This window comes from Siphateles boraxobius, unplaced genomic scaffold (assembly GCF_051911475.1).
Source record: "Siphateles boraxobius isolate OS27281-9 unplaced genomic scaffold, OSU_SipBor_1 1, whole genome shotgun sequence".
NCBI lineage: Eukaryota > Metazoa > Chordata > Actinopteri > Cypriniformes > Leuciscidae > Siphateles > Siphateles boraxobius.
In genome coordinates, this window is record NW_027508699.1 from 18582140 (window position 1) to 18603403 (window position 21264).

Below are 21264 nucleotides of genomic sequence, written 5' to 3' on the forward strand. Positions count from 1 at the left end.
GAATTCAATCTGTCAGTTTTGTTCGGGTGGTGCAGCACAATGACCTTTTCCACAATATTACATTTTTTGGAGATGCGCCTGTAATAATGTAATAAACATATTAGTATTTACATAATTAAAGGAATTGTTATGGTGAACAGTGATAATGAATAAATGGTAGCAGCAGAGTATTGCTAATTAAATGAATATCACTGTCCACAATTTTATATGTAAGCTTTTTGGGCAACGCATCATTAATTTACTGTAACATATTGCACAATATCATCAATATTTAATGCAGCAATTTTGAACAAAAAGTATACATATTTAATAATAAGACAGGTCTTTGGAACTTTTATTGCACACATGAGACTTAAATTATTCTCAGCGAGTTATGGTGGCGTTTTGGCCCCAGTCTAAAAGGGCTGCTATATAAGTTTTACACGCCACCAGATACCACTGTGTTTTACCTATTTAGGCAAACTTAAAAATAGTCAGATAATGGTTGCCTCTTTTTAGTTGCCAGGGGTGAAAATGAGTCATCCTTAACATTTTTGGTGTTTTGGATTCACTACAGCTGGAGAACAATTACATACAAAATAGGTTGTAGGCTCTACTCTGTGATTTTTTTTTTTTTACTGAGTAGGCCTAACTATCATAATTTTCCCAGGTAGTGTATAGATTTTTAGGCTTTCTAATATCTCAAACAGCCTGAAAAATAGTGCATTTAGCTGACGTAAATGGGGAAAAAATCTCCAAGGGAGTATGCCCCTGCCGGGACCGCCCCTAGGTTTGGGCTAAGCCCCGAATGTTTACATCGTCTGGCTCCGCCCCTGATGGGTGGAATGGATCGCACTTCGGTTCTGTGGTTCGGCACGCATGTGATTCGCGGATTAACTGCTAAATATAATCATCATAGAGTGAAAGTTTATCATTTGGACGTGAATTGTCTTGCCAATTTACACATGCAAACAATTTGAATCGCAGAAGAAGAGACGAAAACCGGGACTCGCGCGTTATCTGTGCGCATAGCCCACAGCCACACACACTCGAAGAGCAGAGAGAGAGAGAGAGAGAGAGAGGCGCGTGTCAGATAGCGCTAGAATACAGAATTGATTACTCTTTCGCGTTTCCTTGCCCTTGAACGGACACATAAAAACAAAATGGTCAAAATACCTGTCTGAATGGACGTCTCAACAACTATTCTCTCGAGTCTTTTATACAGTCGAGAAAGAAATGGATGTTTGTCATTTTTTTCCAGTCTGTGCAGTCGGTCTTAAAGTGACAGCACACAATATATGTAAATACACTGTTTATTGTGTTATTGATATTAATAAACAAAAAAATACAGCTTTAACAAAGATAAAACTATATTTAATTTATACAGTGAAAAAATAGTGTTATTTTACATTTAGGCTTAATTTCTGTACCTGAATACTACTGTTAGACTTCTAAGGGAAACTTCTGTATTTAGTATTCATCTCTGCTTGTAATTTGTGTATTTGTTCTTATTTTATTCATGGCTTTTCACTTGTTTTAAATAATGAGTGAACTTGATCAGTTAGGCTATTAGTTTTTAATGTAGCTATCGAAAAACTTCAAGTGAGCTTTAAGTAATAAATGAAAAGCAAAGTTATATTATAAAACTTATCTCAATTAAAAAATTATCCTAAACTACAGTATGAGATGGTTAAAAACAAAACCCCTAAATCACAAAGTACCAGCGGCTAGACAAAACAAACTTCTATAAAAGCAATATCCAAAACTGTCTGTGCTGGCATGGAAATACCTCTCTATCACTGTTACAAGTCCCCCATCAGAAAGGGTTTTTAGCACAGGGGGGAAAATTGTACCCTGCGTTCCTCCCTGAAACCTCAAAATGTTGGTAGGTTAGTGTTCTTGGCCAAGAACCTTTAAGGTTCTGTGCCAATTGGAGCAAAAAGCACTGCTTCTGTTTAGTTATTTTTGTTTATTACTGTAGATATTAATGTTATCTTATGTTCAACAACATAAAGCTTTAAAAGGATTCACTTAAAGGGGTCTAAAATAAAGAAAAGAGACAATTTTTGTTACTCCTGCACTTTATTATACTGAATGTCCTGTGTTTTTTTGTTGTTGGGGGTTTTACTTGAGTGCAGTAAATTTTGGTTGAAAAAATGAGAATCGTGTAAGAGAATCGTGATCTCAATTCCCATGGAGAAAAATCGTGATTCACATTTTAGCATGAATCGTGCAGCCCTATTAATGACACAAGTATGCCCCCCAAAATATCCAGTGAGAAATTACAGTGAGAATCTATTTGAAATGACACTGTGACTTACCCCTACTTAAATGACAATCATTATGATGCCAAGGGACTTTTCAAGGTATGCAAAAGCAATACTTTTCAACAGAAGAGTCTGTGGTTTGTCAGGTTTCAGAAATAATACAGACATCCATATCTTTTAATGAATCACATTTCCTTTTTTTGCAGGACTAGAGATGTACCACATTGTTGAAAAGTTGTGTAAAGCAAGATAATATAAAACAAAAGACCTGTTATTGCCATCTTCAGAGACGGAAGCACTAAATCTGCAGATGTGAGCGGTAACAGCAATCTCCACACAGATTACAGACTATCAATACAAATCTAAAACAAACATTAAACAGAGGCTAATACACTCTACAGTCCTTCATATTCTGATCATTCAACATAGAGCAGGTAAAGAAAAAAAGGCACCCATGAAGCCAATCTTGGTGTCTTTAGTTCATTCAACAGCATAAATTTATTTCAATTCTAGTATTTAAAAAGCCTTCAATGTACCAGCATAAATACCTTCTAATATGACTAAACTTATTCTGTTCATGTCATTATGTTGTATCATATTATCAGAAATAATCAAATATAAAACTGTATGGAATGGGTCTGCCTACATCATGTATCAATCATGTAGATTATGATCTTCCTATAAAGCCACATTTATAGGATTACACACATGCTACCTATTGTTAAACTGCAGTGTTAACAATAGTCATCAAGCGTTCTGGTCCTTCACTCTTTAGCTTATCACACGGGGTGTCTCTTCAAACTGAATGGCTTCCTCTTTTTTACATGAAATTCAGTATAATTTCGTTTCAAATGAAAGGTAAAAGCAACATCTGCACAGACCAGGGCAATACTAAGGACATTAAACTACAAAATGATGCCCATGCACGTCTACAGGAAGTGATGCACTTTCACTTTAGCCAGGACATTGTAGAGCCCTTGTTTCTATTTCTTCATCATCTAATTTCTGAAAGATAAAAAATGGTTTAGATCAAACTACATGCATGGAAGTAGTATATTTTTAATACAGAGTGTAATATACAGTATATAAAATGTATAATAAATACAATAACAGAGCTTTTATCTTCTGCTTTTGGCTTGGTTTGTGGTCTGAACCTCACAGCAGACAGCATTATTTCAAGGGTCCTTTACAGAGTGTAAATACAACAGTTATCATGCCTATGACTGGACATGGACATTAGCTACATTTTTAACAATGTCTAATGATGATGTCGAGTAAAACCAGTACCATATAACCTCCCACACATGCACAGAACAAATCCATGCACCGAAAGAATGCACAAATACACAGAAATTGTGCAGTATGTGTATTTTTTTTATTTGTACATTTATGCAAATAAATGTATTGTTGCTAGGATTCAGTAGATATGTCTAAATATGTGAAATTTTTAGCCAAGAATTTTCATTTCAATTGACCCTTCGCTAAGCCCCGCCCTCCCTAGTTACTGTTGCTATGCCTGTCAAGCTTTCGTGTCTGGCACGTCTATTACAGTGTGTATGCACCGGTGTCAGACATTTCCAATGAGATAATTAGTAATTTTTGGCGAACATGTGAAATATCTGAGAGAGCAAGACAAAGGGGACTGCAGTGTGCATTCGAGCGATATATCCACGAAATAATATGCAACCAATTAGCGAATAATTTCATTCAAATTGAAGCTAAAGCCTATAGTCCCAGCGCAAGCAGCCGCCGCCTCATACGCTGAGCATTCAAATGGGAAACATACAGCTATTTTCGTGCACAGCAGGGTAAGTGAAATGTGAAAATAATCTAATAATTATATATCAAACAGTTTATCCATACATTTTGTGGAATAACACTAACACCGGGAGAGCCGCGATCAGATTGGGTTAAAGTTACTCAGTCAGGGGTAACGTTAGTAGGCCGTCGATTAACGAAATGCTGAAATATATTTTAAAGTATGTCAGTGAGCCTCCGTCTTGTCTTTAATCGTCTCATTTTACGTTAAAATATATGCATTATGAACAAAGAACAGTCATTATTTCCAACTTCCAAGCAATATGTGTTTTTGTTAATCCTGTGGACATGTAGTTGTGAATGTGGTCTCCCACACTGCTGATCCACGCACATCATTTCTCCTCTTGGCTTTTAGATTTTCGGGAAGGAAAAAAATTCCACTCCCCCGTCCAAACTTTTAGGATACCGGGTATCAGATTAGCACAATCCATACGCACAACGCTTCGGCATGTTTCACTCGCTCGAAAGGTTGCCAGACCTCCCGCGCCTAGTTACGGTTGCTAAGACACGATTGGCCAGTTGCGGTTTTCGGGCGTGGCTTAGCGAAGGGTCAATTGATCACTACTGACACTACATTGAAAACCCTTATTAATAATCATGTAATTTAGCCTAGAGACATGAAATGTAAGTAAGTGTGATATTGTTGTAGGTATATCCCAGATATACATATCCTGGCCTCATCTGGGCCAACTATGGCACATATGGCTCAGTTCTGGCAGTGGCAAAGGTCATATGGGCCGTATCTGTGAGTTGTGGCTTGCTGTGTGTGGCCCAGATGTGGCCCATGTGACCTTTGCCTCTGCCAGAACTGAGCCATATATGCCATAATTGGCCCAGATGATGCCCAGCTATGTATGCTATTGCTAGGCACACTAAGTCATCACCACCATTCCATGCGGTGGCCCAGAAGAGTGTGGGAGATGTGGGCCACAACTGGGCCAGATGTCATTTGCTATCTGGGATGATTGCAGTCACCAGTGCCCCTTTATGACTAGCATTTTCGGGATTATTTTCCCCCCTAAGGTTTATAACATAGCAGGGTGGAAATAGGAAGAGAATAAGAATGTGTGGACCCTCACTTCTCATTCCGACTACACATTGCTGATTTGTGAGGCAGTCAGGTGACCATTAGCTATCCATTACATCTGAACAACATCTCACTGTGACTCCATCAGCCTGTCATGCATGTGTTCTCTGTTGCTTAGCACAGAGGAAGTAGTGTGTTCATTGTTTGTGTGTGTGTGTGTGTGTGTGTGTGTGTGTGTGTGTGTGTGTGTGTGTGTGTGTGTGTGTGTGTGTGTGTGTGTGTGTGGTAGAGAGAGGTGGGGGAGAAAATTTAAGATAGAGGTAAGAGTGATGGAAAGTGTGTGTATGTGATAATATAAATATGTACATGAGCCAAAAAAAGTGAAAAGTAGTGAAATATAAGTGAAAGCAGTTTTTACATTACTAATTTGCCTAGTAATAGAGGAGTCCTTTCAAATTTAAAATGCAGTTAGTGAAGTGACTTATAATTGTTGTTGGCTTTAATAATTGTTCAGCTAATTTACATCCTGACTTTAGTCTGATTTACTGGCAGTTCGTGGCCATGGTTTGAAGACGATTGCAACACACTTGACCTAGTTGGATATTTTTTATATTAAACGTAGGAAGTGGGAAATGAGGTTTACTCCATATTTTAATGTTTTTTTGTTTATTGTGGTGTTTATAGCTAATGGTTTCAGGTTATGTGAATCAAATTTGGGGTGAATAACATTGTCATCATCATCCCAAACAAACTAAGGAGAAAACTTGAATGACAGTGACTGAGAGTGTAGGATCCTTCTAATCTTTGCTGAAATTCTCTGCTAGAAACATTGGTTATTTATCAATAAAAGTTACATGATGAAGCACTTAAACCTTTTTTTAACAGAAGTATAGTATAGAAGCACAGTATTGCCAAAGTAATACTTTAGATTACTCTGGTTACATCTTCAGACTCTTTTAGGTGCACTGCATCATCATGGCCTAAATTATCCTGCTCAAAATCTCATTTCAAAATGAATAATATGCAGGCAGACCCAGGTGTGCCCTTGGGAGCCCTAGAAATAGACAGATCTATACACAATGCTGCAGAAAGTCCTAGATAAGTAGGAATTGGGTTACTGTATTGCTCTAACCCTTGCAGCACTCTATTGTATTGTGATGCTAATACTGCTAAGAGAACTTGGCCTATTTCCATTAAATTAATGCACACTAAGCATGAGCTTTTGTACAGTTATTGATCAGAATTATGGCCATATGGAGATGAATCTTCTGTTTTCTATCATTTTGGAAATAATAACAGTTTTGCACTAAAATGCAGGTGGGCTCTTGCCCCAATCCAGACAATGAGACGTTTAATCAGCTAATGTGAGGAGCCTAATCTAACTCCTCCTTTACAAAGAGCAGCCAAAGTCATACGTAAACCATGGCATTATGCTCAAATGAGGGTGCTCCGCTTGAATAAACAAAGAACAGAATACAATCTCCTGTAAATGTACCCATGGCAGATTAAAATGGATCCTGCTGTGGGGGTTTTACTGGAAGGCTGCCCTGACCACCCTGTCGCTCAGGGGCTGGGTGGGTCTGAAGTTGTCCCCCAGCATCCCGTCATTGCCTTCTTGGAGCTCTGCTCCTTTAATGTGGGACCTAAGACGACGAAACTCCTCAATCTGTGGCAGAAAAAGAGTTCGGGTTAGTTTACATTTCTCCATTTACAAATGCATTTCCAAAGCGACTTACAAAAGCAATAACGAGCAAAAGCAATACACTCAAAAAAATGATGTGTTGCCTTTTGTAAACAGGTTCTACTGGTTCCACATAACTGGGTTTCGTTAAACAAACATAATTTGTTCATGTAACTTCAACATCATGGAAGTAATTTTAAGCGATCCAATGAAACTCTGAGCTGAGTGTTAAATGAACACGGAAGCAGTGTTAAAGTTAATGAGATAATTAAGTGAATTATTGAGTGATGATTGAGCATTATTGAAGACACCTGATGTTAACAAGCAGAATCTCTGAAGGAGAAAACCGGAATTTTAGGTCACCATTATGGAGATGAGTGTTTGTTTTAGATGGGGTATTGACCCCCACATTATTAACTTTAGATTATGTTTGGCTGCAGAATATGAGTTATAACAGCCAGATGATCAAATAGAAAAAGTGATCTGATGATCTTGGTTGTGTTTTAACATAATCATGGTATCACAATCATTTGACCTGAATCACTGGACACGTATAGAGTTCAATTCTGAGTTAAATTTACCTTATGGATTATAGCAGCACTGCCTTTGAAGAGCATACCATTATTAGCCTTTTCAATGGAATCCAAATGATCAAATCAATAAAAAAAGGAACTTTAAAAAAATAATAGTTTATTTAGGCACACAAAGACATCAAGAATCAGCCTGTGAATCTCAAGAATGGTGACAATTATAAAGCATGTTGCAGTGCATTCTGGGTGCCACCAATTAAAACTCATTCATGGCTCCCATCATGCATTGCTACATGAATAAATAATGAGCTTATGTTCAGAGGCGATCTGTTTGTCACCATTGCAGAGATTCATACGCTAAATATTGATGTCTGTGTGTGCTTGCATACGAAAGTTTTTTTTGAAGAAGTTTTTTTTTATTTCTTTATTTGATCTGATGCTTCAATAATTCATAAGGTAAACTTAACTCAGATTTTGGCTTCTGTATGAGTTCAGTGATTCAGGTCAAATGAATGTGATATAATGATTATGTTGAAACACAACCAACATCTACAGATCATGTGTTCTATTTGATTATCTGGCTGTTATAACTCAGATACAGCATCAAGACAAAATCGAAAGTTAATAATGTGGGGGTCAAGAGCCCAACTAAAACAAACACTCATCTCTATAATGGTGACCTGAAATTCCGTTTTTCCCCTTCAGAGATTTTGCTTGTTAACATCAGGTGTCTTCAATAATGCTCAATCATCACTCAATAATTCACTTAATTATCTCATTAACTTTAACACTGCTTCAGTGTTCATTTAACACTCAGCTCAGAGTTTCATTGGATCGCTTAAAATGACTTCCATGATGTTGAAGTTACATGAACAAATTATGTTTGTTTAACGAAACCCAGTTATGTGGAACCAGTGGAACCTGTTTACATTAAAAAGTTAAGTAAAGCCAACACATCAATTTTTTGAGTGTAGTTGAAAAGGGTGTGTGTGTATATGTGTGTGTGTGTGTGTGTGTGTGTGTGTGTGTGTGTGTGTGTGTGTGTGTGTGTGTGTGTGTGACCTATATTATGAGGAACCACAGTGTGTATTCAGGTTTCATGCCATGTCATCTACATCATTAGGACACACTGATGTCCTCATAATTCAAATTGCTAAATAAACATACTAAATAATATTGTATTAAAATGTAAAAATGTAGAACGTTTTATGTTTTGGGGTACGGTTGACGGTTGGGGTACGGTTGATACGGTAAAAATACCAGTATCATTAGCTAAGTATAAAAAAACATTATACTTGTGGAATGTCCTCATGATGATAAGTGTACCATTTGCCTTAGTTTCAGCACCTGTCATCATGATATTGTCCTTATATTTTAGTTTAGGTTGTTAAGGAATATTCCACATCTGTGTCCACATGGTTCAATTTCAAATATGCACATCTCTAACATCAGCAAGAGTCAGACTGTGCTTCTTGCAATTCAATTTAAATGTATAATGCTTGGATGCTTCCATTCAAAATTACCAGCCAACTGGTGGATAACTCCATTCCTTTTACTGGCCAGTGTCACTTTTTGCTCACATTTGGTGTGAGTGTTGAATTTGGACCCCGGGTGTGAGCTCTTTTAGAAACATGAGGAGTATTTTCTTATCTTTTCTTTCTCTAATGCTATTATTGAAGTTATAACATAAGCAGGGTCATATCAGTACCACATACAAGTACAAAATGGGGATAACACATTTGAACTTAATCCAAGAAGGAAACAATTTATCATTTAAAAAAGTTATGTCATCAAACACATACAAGACCCTGACCTATTTTCATGTTGTATCTTTGCATCAACTCAATATATGACTGGCATTTACTTGAAATACCCTGCTCTACCAGTCATTGAGATCAAAGATAATCTAAGTTGCAAACAAAAGGCATAAATAGTTCTTCAGCTTATGATGTATACTACTGCGGTAAACCCCAGTTAGTTCAAGTCACGTCAAAGTCAGTTTCTAATTTCCCCTTTTGTCTATTCGTATGAATGAGTGCTCTAACAGACCCTACTCTGAAGTGGGAGCTAAATTAGTTCCTCTAAAAGGAGTTCCTAGAGCTAAAATGTTCCTAGTTCCTGTGGTGAGAACACACCAAAATCCGGGTACTTACGCCAATAGTTCTAGGAACTATGAAAAGGTTCCTCATGTGCGAAAGCCCCTTATACTAGACTTCTTTCAAAAACATTAAAAAAAAATCTTACTGACACCATACTTTATATCAGTCATGAAATTCTAGAAGGCCCAGGCTGATCCTTTACATGCAATCTGCAAGCAATCAGATCATTACTGGAAGACACAAGCTGATTGGCCTCTGCTGATTCTGCAGCCAATGAGATTGCTTGCTCAAGATTTAAACAGTCTGGTTCATTGATTTCTGTAAGGTAGTCCTGTGGCGCGAGTTCCTCTGAAACCCTCCGCCTCCCCCAGCTCCACCTGCCTAGATCTCCTATGGTATGTATATTTATGCAGCATATCTTATAGCTCACAGCAGCGTGTCTGCAGAGGTGGACAAAGTACACAACTTCCTTACTTGAGTGAAAGTACAGATACTACTAGTCAAATATGACTCTGTTACCATTAAAAGTTGTAAAGACCGATTTTTAAAAGTAAATCTGTAAAAGTACAGAAGTACTTAAGTATCAAAAGTAAATTGTAAATGTCAATGCATTGTTTTGTTATTGTTCCATTGTTGTAATACTTACAGTACCGTATGCGTCTGAATCTATGCCTGCCCTCATATCAATATCACATTATTTCTTGAACACAGTTCCAGTAGTGGGATTGAATGTGAGATTTGATAAGTGCACTCAATAACGTCCACAATGGTTTCGGACACACAAATGTCTGTTCCCTCAAATATTGCCCTATTTGAAGTTTTTTGGCTTTTAGTATGAATATGTTAGCCTTACTGTTATCTATAAGCTAGTCTGCTCCAAAACAATGATAAAATTTGCATTTAGAAGAACAAACCCAACATTCAAAATGAAAATGAGGTTGACGTCAGAAACCAACATCAGTTGGTGTCCAACATCAGTCGGGTTCTGACGTCAAACCGACTTTCATTTCCAACCAAACACACCCTGCAACCAAAATCATCCCCAGACTGACTTTACTACTTTCTACTCAAGGACCTTGACAGAAATGTAGTGCAGTAAAAAGTATGATATTTGTCTTTCAAATGTAGTGAAGTTAAAGTAAAAAGTTTCCAGAAAAAATACTCAAGTAAAGTACAGATACTCAAAAAGTGTACTTAAGTACAGTACTCCAGTAAATATACTTGGTTACTGTCCACTTCTGCGTGTCTGTGTATCTATTAGCAGAAGCAAGTCCAAACTAACTCTCTAGCAGCAATAATCAACAGCAGCAGCAGTGTAGCAGATCTAGTCCACATTGCCATATTCAATAACATGCTAAAACTATTAGTTAACTATTAGCAACTAGAGTTGTCATGATTTAAAAATATAAATAGCCACCAAATGAATGGGGTTGGCAGTTTATTCGAGATTTATCATGGATATCTGAGTAATAATAATATTTAATAACAGGTGTAAAGATATTACCTGCATCTGAGAGATGGTAAGGGGGTAACGGTAAAGAATCCAGATGACGTTCTCACTACAGGGTGGTGTGGTTAAAGAGCCCTTATACACCCAGTAATCTCTTAAGAGAGGATCTGAGGAGGTACACAAACCAACGGAGACGGTCAGATACAAACGGATAACCTTTAAATAGGATATCATGATGTAGTCGGAAAAAATCACACCATGCAAAAAATATACAAATATCAGTATGATAGATTTTAATAAGAAATAAATAATTTACCAGGCAGTAATGTGTTGGGGTTAAAACATGGAATTATTTTTGTCTTTCCCTGTACACACAAAAAGGCATTTTTAGTCACAACCGTACATGTCATATTTTTCGCTTTAGTCTCTAGTAAGGCAGCTCTTCTGATCACCTTGTACTGCAGGTCCTGCAGGACGTCTGTGATGGCCTTCAGCCCAAGATGTTCCTTCCCAACCTGCATACAAATAGAGCACCAGTGTAAACTGAGCATAATATACTGCAAGATGTCCAGAGACATATACATTTGACTTTGTCTCTTAAAAGGCTTTCTATGTTTAAACTACTAATACAATGTTTATTTACCCAACGTGATTGGGGATTTTTGTATTTGTCATGACCTCCAATATATGGGAAAGATACCTGCACAAATAAGGCAATGATGAGAATGCCTTTTTTCTTGCCCATGGCCTCCTCCACGCTGTTGAATAATGTAGAGTTCCAGTGGATTAGATGAAGCTGTGAGAGATATTTATTACTAATTGAGGGATCGGCAATAAACTGAACTCTAACATATAGCTACAAAGAATGCAACATTATGAAGGTTATTATTTTATGCTGGTTCCGTGTCCTGTTATAAGACTGGTTTGATTTGCAATTGTGCCAACAACTTGAGGAACCGCAACATGGTAACAGGTTGACAAACATGGTGACACATTGAGAACAGGCCCTTATCTTTCTCCTTGTGTACAGAAGACCAGGAGTTGGAGAGCAGGTGCCAGAGACAGGTGATTTGAATAGATTACTTGATGATAAATTCTTTATTGGAGCATGTAGTATAGTTGTTTTGGACAGGTTGCCGTTTATTATTTGTTTTGTTGCTAAAAAAGGTACTGTGATACTGTGACCTGTTAATAGGGGTCCTTAAGTACATATGTGCTGCTGTATGTGTGCAGTGTGAAACAGACTTTTTTTTAGACATCAGGAAGTATGAGGAACAATAGGAGCAAATGCTTGATATGGACAGACCTGGCGGAGTGACACTGACCTCCATAGGAAAAGCCTTAAAGTTGACAGTGTGTTCAGATCCCCTCTGGTTCTCTTTTCCCCAGTGGAAGCGCACCTCACTCAATTCATACTCATGGTCACTGGGGAGAGGACCCCCAGTCACAACTGAGACAGCATTCACAGGTCACAGGAAAGGGAAGAGAACAGGATGATTTGACAAACAATACAGGTTTCTCACAGACATCAGATTTATGTCTTTTAACCTCTCAGTGACCTAGAAAAGCAAAACATCTTATAACTTTTTTGTGGACTTTTTCAACGGGCTTGTTCACCCCAAAATGAAAGTTCTGTCATTATTTACTCACCCTCATGTTACAAATAGTGGTTAACCGATAAATCGATAAATCCAAGCTGATATATCGGCTGATATTTGCCTCTTTTTTAAAACTAGAATCAAGAAGGTGCTAACATATAAACCTTTTTATTGTACAGATCTATTTTTTGTCAAGTTAACCCCCCCCCCCCCCCCCCCAATTGGGTTCATTTTAGAATGATTTATTTCTAATTATTTTAGTGAATATTATGTAAATGTAAAATAAATATACATTTGATTGCAAAAATTGTTATGCATATGTTATTCACCAATTTAAATGAAAGGGATATTAGGGGTCGACCGACTTTGGATTTTACTCATAATGATAACTAGATTGGACCACACTGGCCGATAACCGATTAATCAACTGATAGTTTTAAAAGGATACTAAATGAATACCAACAAAACGCATAGAATAGTGCTGAACTTTATTACAACATTTTTTAAAAAGTACTGAACCATGAAAATGTAGTGTACTTATTAAATATAAAAAAATATGAATATATTAATTATACCTTAGTTAGGCTACCTTAATTATACATTAGTTCAAAGTGCATTATCTAATGTTAAGAAACACAACATTAAAATGTAAAAAAGTATTAGTAAATGTTGAAATTAACAATGAACAATACTTTTATTAACTTTTGTTAATGCTACAGATGGTCTCTTATTTTAAAATGTTGTCATTTCATATAAATCCAAACAGTCATGCTTAAAGATAGCCATCTTTATATCTACACAAACGCCATATAGCATTGAAATAAGATATGTGTAGTATACTCACACTTTATTTGCTTTTATTTCAGATTTCTGATAAAACTTACAAAATATGTATTACACTGACGATGAAAAATAACTAAAATTGAATGTGTTTCTTATTTGTTTATATGTTCTGTCGGCTGCATGACAGTTTCTGTCAGTTTCAGCATATTTAAAGTCAAGTGCTCAGTCATATGGAGAGCTTTAAATATGCAACTTCGATGGAGAACTAAGACTAATGCATATATAGATGGTAACAATCGTGACATTAAACATTTGGGTCGGGCTTGTGTGTGTTTTTGACACACGGTTTTAACCGCTTGAGGTAGACCTACTAGTGTTAGCGTCCTCCTCTCAGCCTTGACAACAAACATACTGCAGTTGTCCACTTAAGCAGCATCTAGTCAACAAATTAATTACTTTACAATGATATGAAAACATGCACTGTAGTGTACTGTATACATACCGTTTCATTGTCTGTTTAAAATCTGTATTTGAAGGGGCTCTGCACTGTGGAGCGCGCAAACTCGCGTGTCAAAACAAACACCTCACCTTATTTCACCTCTAAAGTCCGCTCTCGTACTGTATAATGACAGCGGACCACAAAGTAATATTTTAAATGTTTCGTAGCGATTATTCAGATATAATGTTCACCCCTATACCAAAGCAAGGATTAACATTTTTTAATCTAGACTACTTTTATGGTACTTATTGATGTTTTTCTGTCCTTTTTTGAACTTGAAATTTTTGTCAACTATCAACTTTTTTGGTGTTCCAATGAAAGAATTATGACACATAAGAGTTGTGAATGACATGAAAAAAATATTGCCAGAATATTTATTTTTGTGACCTATTCCTTTAAATTTAAATACAGAGATAGCTTTCAGCATGCTATACCTGATTTGGACTTGAGCATGATCCTCACAGTGTGACCATCGTTAATGACTTCACAGTCCCTGCAAACAACATAGTTGGGGTTAAGCCCCACCTCCAGCAGCCGCGGGTCATAGCGGGCGTCCCTGGAGTTAAGGTTTATGGGGGACTGGTACTCTCCATTTGCCTCAGGAAACAGAAGACCCCATTCAACACCTGGATTCATTCAAAAAAGACAAAAAAATTTGATTCTATCGACCATTGAATGGTGATTACATTTTGTTTTAATGCATTTATCAAAGAACACTTATCTCGCTTTGAGCATATGATAACACTGTCCTTGTTCATGACCCACTAGACCCACAGCCTGTTGCTCAACCTCGAATTAAACTTTGTAGCTATGAACAGTTTTGTAGCTTTGTAGCTATTTGGTGTTCCCACACAGATAATACAAACAGTGGTACATTTTTATGTCCTAAAACTAAATAAGGACAGCTAGAGCTTCAGTGCCTCAAAGTCATTACTGAGGGGCCAACGGGACTAGCAGACACAGGGGGATGCAGGATGTGTTCATTCCTCTGCTGTTTTTCATATCACCCTGTGGATATGTATTACTCATTTCTCTCTTCTTTTACTCTTCACTATGCATTTGCTTTATTATGTAAAATTGCACTAGAGAAGTAAATGTTTCATTGCAGACTAACACTACTAGAAATGCTCAGAAAAATGACTTCACACAAAAAGAAAAATCTTGGTCTAGACACAACTTAAATAAATAAAAAAAATCATCTGCTATTTTCACATACTAAACATTAATTATACAATTATGCTTTAAATATTTTTATTTATGCACTTATTTAATAAAAAAATACATTTTAAGTTAAAAACATAGTGCGCTGATTCACTGTAAAAAAAAGAGAAGAAAAGAAAGTTGTAAATTAGAAGTGGCCACATGCAGCATTGTTGTTGTCTGTGTATTTAAAGACTCAGCAGTGTAGAAACTGCATAAACTCACTATATATATATATATATATATATATATATATATATATATATATATATATATATTTCATAGGCTAATTGAGACGGGCTTATTTATCATGGGTGTGACAATAAAGTTTCATGTTTCACAAAGAGGAGGATAAGCAGTGATTCTCAGATTGAGTCCTTACCTTCTTCATAGCCCCATTCCAGCTCATCCTTGCCAGGGTAGTTATCGGTTTCTTCAATAACATTATCTGCCATGGCAACTGAATTTCCTCTCTGGCTTTCAGAACAACTTGCGTTCTGTCCTGAGCAGATGCCAAACACTAGTTCTTTCTGGCCCGGTTTTCAGGGTAAAGTCTTCCTTGTCGTTTGCTCACTTCCCACCCATAAAACATGAAGAAAGTGGTCTATAACAATACAGGTGGAAGTGATTGTACGCAGTAGCTTCAAAGACACAATGTCATCCACGGTAAGATTACAACCAGCTGAAAACACTTGTCATTCCATTGAAAATTTTGAGTTTTCTTCTTCTGTTCTATTCCAGAAAAGTTGTCCACCCTGTATCAACTTCAGAGCACACCAAAAGTAAGTTCACAAGTCATTCTGTTAGCTATTACAGCCCACACGGTTCCCCAAGTCATCTGATTGGCTGCGTGCAGTGACTCTTAAGCCTCTGATGTAGCACCATAGAAACAGCTCAGCAGTCTGTACTGGTTTACAGTCAGACCACGGGAAGCACAGTGCACACAGGCAGGAATGCAGGAGTGATGTTGCTCTTGGACAGTTCCTCCCACAATGTAGGGAATGGGTGTGGTTTAAAAAAACACCCACCAGGAGGAGGGTGAAGAATTAAAGAGAGGAAAGGTCTGTTATTGTTTGCTTGGCACATTACTGATAGGGTTTTGAAGGTTAGGATGAGAGAGGCCCATACGGTGCTTTCCCCTGGCTGATGGTTGTGTTCTTCTGGCATGTTTTTTCCTGGTTACCAGCTAAACAAAATAACATTTTTACCAACTTTAATAAGAAGTTTACGGTGACCTTGTTTTTTGTCATCACAGTCAAATTGTATCACTCTCCTCAGTTCAACAATGCTTAGATGTTTTATCAGCTGGACAAATGTATCTTATGCTATCATGAACAATTTGAACTAGATGGATGTTTGAGAGTCTCCTGAATGCACTTAATGACCCAGATAAAAAAAAGTAACAACTGGAGGAGGTGAACATTATGGTGCATTGCCTTGAATTCTATCCTAAGAAACTACTTTGACCCTAATTTTCTAAAATTAAAGGGAGCACATTACACAAAAGTGCAATCACTACCTAATTAATTGTAACTAGGTCGTTTTACTCCCCAAAGCTCAGGGACAAGAACAGGGTTGTCACATGACCTCAGCATCCTCTATATGAAATCCATATCATTGGATATATCAGGAAATCTGCATTCGCTGGCATCAAAACATAAGCACTTTATAAGTCTATCAGATGGTGTGGGTGGTTTGATGTTGGGCGATCATTTGAATACTTTGAATAATTATTCATGAACAATAGATGTCCTGTTTGAGTCCAGGTTCAGCAGATTACAGCACTGTCCTCTAGTGGGCATAACAAGACATGACAATGTCCTCAGAGTATGAATGCAAGTGGCATTCAACCTCACTTATGGAACAAATGGGGTCTAATAAATATACTCTAAAAAACAATGTCATAGTAATAAATAATGTCTAAGATATGTATGCAGAATGACCATAAGGCCTTGATCCTGCTCAGGTTGGGATTCTCAGGCTGGACACTTGGGAGGAGCTTTATGATTGTGAATAGGATTAAAGACGAATTGAATATAAATAACATTTTATCAATATATCACTGCTGCAACAGGTCCAGTTGATTTCGCAAATGAATCATTAAATGCATATTGTGAATTGGTTTAATCAACCAATTAAAAAATGGGCTCTAAAAATATTTGTTCTCAAATCAGGCACTGATATTGGATCTCGGAGCAAAAATGTATTAAACATACTTAGAATTGCAATATATATATATAGATGATTAGATAAATAGAATATAAGTTACACACTTCACCTTTAACATAAAACATTTCAGACAATGGAATGATTAAATGTAAAAGTAAGTCAAAGGCACGGTACAGAAGTCTATAACGAAATTTGCAGGGGAAGTCCATTGAAAGTCATTTATCTGAATAGTTCATCAATATCTAAGGTCAAGCTCTTTCTCTCATCTCTGATATCTAAACCAATATTCTTTAGGGTAAAGCTCATGTGGTATATTCCTCTCATTATATACAGTATATGCATTACAAGTCTGGCACTGTCCTAAAAAAATATTAATTTAAATGGTGATTGGTAACTGAAGGTTTGTAGACATATTGTAAGTGGGCTGCCCCTTCACCCGTGAAATGGTTTTGTGTCGCTCCACGACCATCCAACTCTAAACCACCACTGTGGCCAGAATAGCACCATTGGCACTGGAGAATGGTTAACCATGCACTTTGATACTCGTGTCCATCTGAACAAGAACAACCATGCAAACTGTGTGCACAAGAAAGAAAAATTAGGCTACTTCATTGCTGGATATGAGGATCGCTATACACTTCACATTTATCCATACAAAAAGTAATGTTTATTATTTGCTTCTGTATACTAAAAGTATTTGTCTAATATGTAGGGCTGGGTATTGATTCAGATGTTCCAATTCGATTTCGATTCGCAAGTTCTCAATTCGATTTTGATTCTCAATTCGATTTCGATTCGCAAGTTCTCAATTCGATTTTGATTCTCAATTCGATTTTGATTGTCGATTCGATTTCGATTCCCGATTCGATTCTCGATTCGGCTCAATGAATATAGATTTAAAGGGTTAGTTCACCCAAAAATGAAAATTAAGTCATTAATTACTCACCCCCATGCTGTACCAACCCCGTAAGACCTTCGTTCATCTTCGGAACACAAATGAAGATATTTTTGATTAAATCTGAGAGGTGGATCACTGCTACATAGGCTGCCAGAGGGAATGAAACTTGACGGCCCAGAAAGTCATTAAAGAACATGTTTAAATAATCCATGTGCCTACAGTGGCTCAACTATAAGTTTATCAAGCGACGAGACTACTTTTTTCCCGAAAAAAAAAACATAATAACGACTTTATTCGACTATTCCTTTTCATTCCTTGTGGGCCTGAGACGAGAGTTCAAGAGATTTCCACGACGCATGCGCGAGAACTGAACAAGAAGTATTAGAAGAAGAACGTTCTCTCCTCAGTTCTCGCGCATGCGTCGTGGAAATCTCTTGAACTCTCGTCTCAGGCCCACAAGGAAGAAAAGGAATAGTCGAATAAAGTCGTTATTATGTTTTTTTTTTCGGGAAAAAAGTAGTCTCGTCGCTTGATAAACTTATAGTTGAGCCACTGTAGGCACATGGAATATTTAAACATTTTCTTTAATGACTTTCTGGGCCGTCAAGTTTCATTCCCTCTGGCAGCCTATGTAGCAGTGATCCACCTCTCAGATTTAATCAAAAATATCTTCATTTGTGTTCCGAAGATGAACGAAGGTCTTACGGGGTTGGTACAGCATGGGGGTGAGTAATTAATGACTTAATTTTCATTTTTGGGTGAACTAACCCTTTAATACAAATCCTATATTTATAAAAAAAGAAAAGTGAACATAAGTTTACAAGTGGTTAATTAATAAAAAATGAATTAAGAACCAGAAACCTATATATATTATTATATATTAAACTCTTTTTGGTATATTAAACTCTTTTTATTTTAGGTACACTTGGGTACATTAAAACAGAACCTAACTCTATATTTTAAATGCATACAATGAATAGACAGGATTTTGATGCAAGATGAAAAATTGATGCTGAAAATTTGACAAGTCAGAACAGTCGGATGCCTTGATCAAACAGGATCAGGTTATTTTATGTTTAAGATAAAACAAACATAAAATCTCACAGCATTAGCTGTGACATGGAGGCTGCAAGCATGAAGAGTGTAGGGAAACTAATACTGGCTTTCGGTGATAGATAAATAAATGTGGAAAAAAAATCGATTTGTGGCCTTTGAGAATCGATTTTGAATCGACCACTTTTTAAAAAAAACGATTAATTGAAAATTCTATTTTTTGCCCAGCCCTAATAATATGGATACATTTACGGCAAAAAAGAAATTTAGGGTTATGGTAAATGTGAAATATTAAGAAATAGGGTGAGTGATTCTAGAGATCAAACCACAATATTTACGGTATACACACACACACAAAAAAAAAACTGTTTATGTGTCCTTGTACTTTTTCTGAATATTCAATGTCAGAAAATTGTACCTTAGTGGTATCTTGTCACTAGGCTGGTAACGGTTAGGGTTAGGGGGTTTGACAACTTTGTGCCTATATCTACCCTCTAAAACGCAATAAAAAAGTAAGGTGGGAACTACATCGTTTGTTGATTGGATTATGAGATGTGGGTGTTGCATACAAAATGGAGGCAGATGAACACAAGCTTTTAGAGGCAGGTTTAAGCAGACTAAATGGGTGCTTCTTAGTTCAAAGACTTTGTCCTAGTAGCAGCCTAGAAATGCAGCCTTACGTCAACAAGCACTGACAAAGGCCATCTCAATTTGAAGGATCCTTGGAAGTCTGCTTTTCATGTCCTTCATTCGGCTTATTTTGAAGGATGACTCGGGTGTAATCATTCTCATCCTCCAGTCACCCACAATCCTTTGCACACATTCCAATTCATGATAAGGAATTAGCAAAAAATGAGACAGCACTGAGCTCGCCAATTTCATTATGTACTGTATATCAAGACCAAAAAAAATTATATTTTGGAGATGGTGTTATATGTTTTCTTTTGTTTTGTTGTAAATTAATCACTTAATGCCAAACTGTCCATAATGTAAACCACTTGGAGACCACTGATCGTTGTAATTCACTGTATTGCATTAATAGTAAATCAGAGAATTTAAAGATTTTTAATACAAAGTATTTAACCAACATTTTTATAGTATTTTTTGTGCCATGATTGCAGGGATGGAAACCTTTATGACATAGCAACACTTACTAGATGTCTCATTCTAAAGGGATATACCAGGTATGGTGTCCCATACTCACCCATCGAAGTGCATATACAAAGCAGTGATTATTGAACACAGACTGGAGCAGTGGGCAGACATTTTTTGCTGTGGCACCCAGGGAGTGATTGGGGGTACCCAATTTTGCTCAAGGGCTCCTCAGTTGTGGGTAATGAGAGTGGAAGAGAGCACAGTACATTGAACCCCACTTACATTTCCTGCGCTCCTAAGACTCGAACCCGCAACCTTCAGGTTACAAATCCAACTCTCTGTCCATTAGACCACAACTGCCCTTCCTCTAGTCAAGAGGCAGTTCTCCTCTGGCCAATGAACGAACAGTGTATGATTATGATTCAGCCTGCATTATGGGTCAGAAAACAGATTGGTTTGGAACAATCAGAATGTTATCCAGTTTCTTCTGGTTGAAGATTGGAGTCACGCCTGTATGGATATGGGTTTGTTGAGGATCAGTGCCGATGGCTCTCGTGTCGATGAGGCCTTTACAGGGGAGAGTCTAGTTGACACAATCTCTGCTGACACTTCAGGGATGCGTTATGGTCGTGTCTTGGTGCAGGTCCTCCATGATCCATCTTGTCTGGATATAGCCCAGATCCTTCTGACTACATCATGCGTTGTGGTCGTGTCTAGGCGCAGGTCCAACATCTGATCTGGATACGGCCTGGATTCAACTGATTACAGTAAACCTCGGAATAAGCAGTAGTGTAACATTAGCGTAGATTCCATTCTTCTTATGATGTAACGAGTACATCAGGTATTATAGGAAGTGTTCCCAATTCCGGCTGACCTAATTTATGCAGCCTCTATTGTCTAAATGCTATGAAGGACTCTAACCCGCAAGCCTCAGAAGGACTGGAAGGTCGACCCACTAGGATGCAGCCTTCTAATTAAGAAGCACCCGTTGAAGACCTGCATGTGTCTATCGTTTTCACTGTTTTGACATTTTGATTAAACATTACAAAGTAAAAAACAAATATGGAACGAGGTATCCCTTAAAATGTAGCCTACTGCCCCAAGGACAAGCAATTTTT

The 21264-nt window shown here is 37.2% G+C and overlaps 1 protein-coding gene across 3 annotated transcripts; it reads right to left on the reverse strand.

Annotated features, from left to right (window-relative positions):
- Positions 1 to 2042: 2042 nt before the first annotated feature.
- ca8 (carbonic anhydrase VIII) lies at positions 2043 to 17446 on the reverse strand. 3 transcript variants are annotated; one of them, XM_077227318.1, is made up of 9 exons: positions 15314 to 17446; positions 14166 to 14357; positions 12177 to 12301; positions 11552 to 11647; positions 11304 to 11366; positions 11168 to 11216; positions 10906 to 11018; positions 6587 to 6757; positions 2043 to 3251 (listed from the first exon to the last, which is right to left on the reverse strand). In XM_077227318.1, exons 1-8 carry the CDS (start codon positions 15384 to 15386, stop codon positions 6623 to 6625), a joined length of 846 nt encoding a protein of 281 aa, XP_077083433.1. In that variant the 5' UTR covers positions 15387 to 17446; the 3' UTR covers positions 2043 to 3251; positions 6587 to 6622. The 3 variants fall into 3 exon arrangements, 1 of the variants encoding a protein (XP_077083433.1); XR_013203541.1 differs by having other exon boundaries at positions 3125 to 3235; positions 6569 to 6757; XR_013203535.1 differs by lacking the exon at positions 2043 to 3251 and adding an exon at positions 3600 to 3722 and having other exon boundaries at positions 4636 to 6757.
- Between the last annotated feature and the right edge of the window lie 3818 nt (positions 17447 to 21264).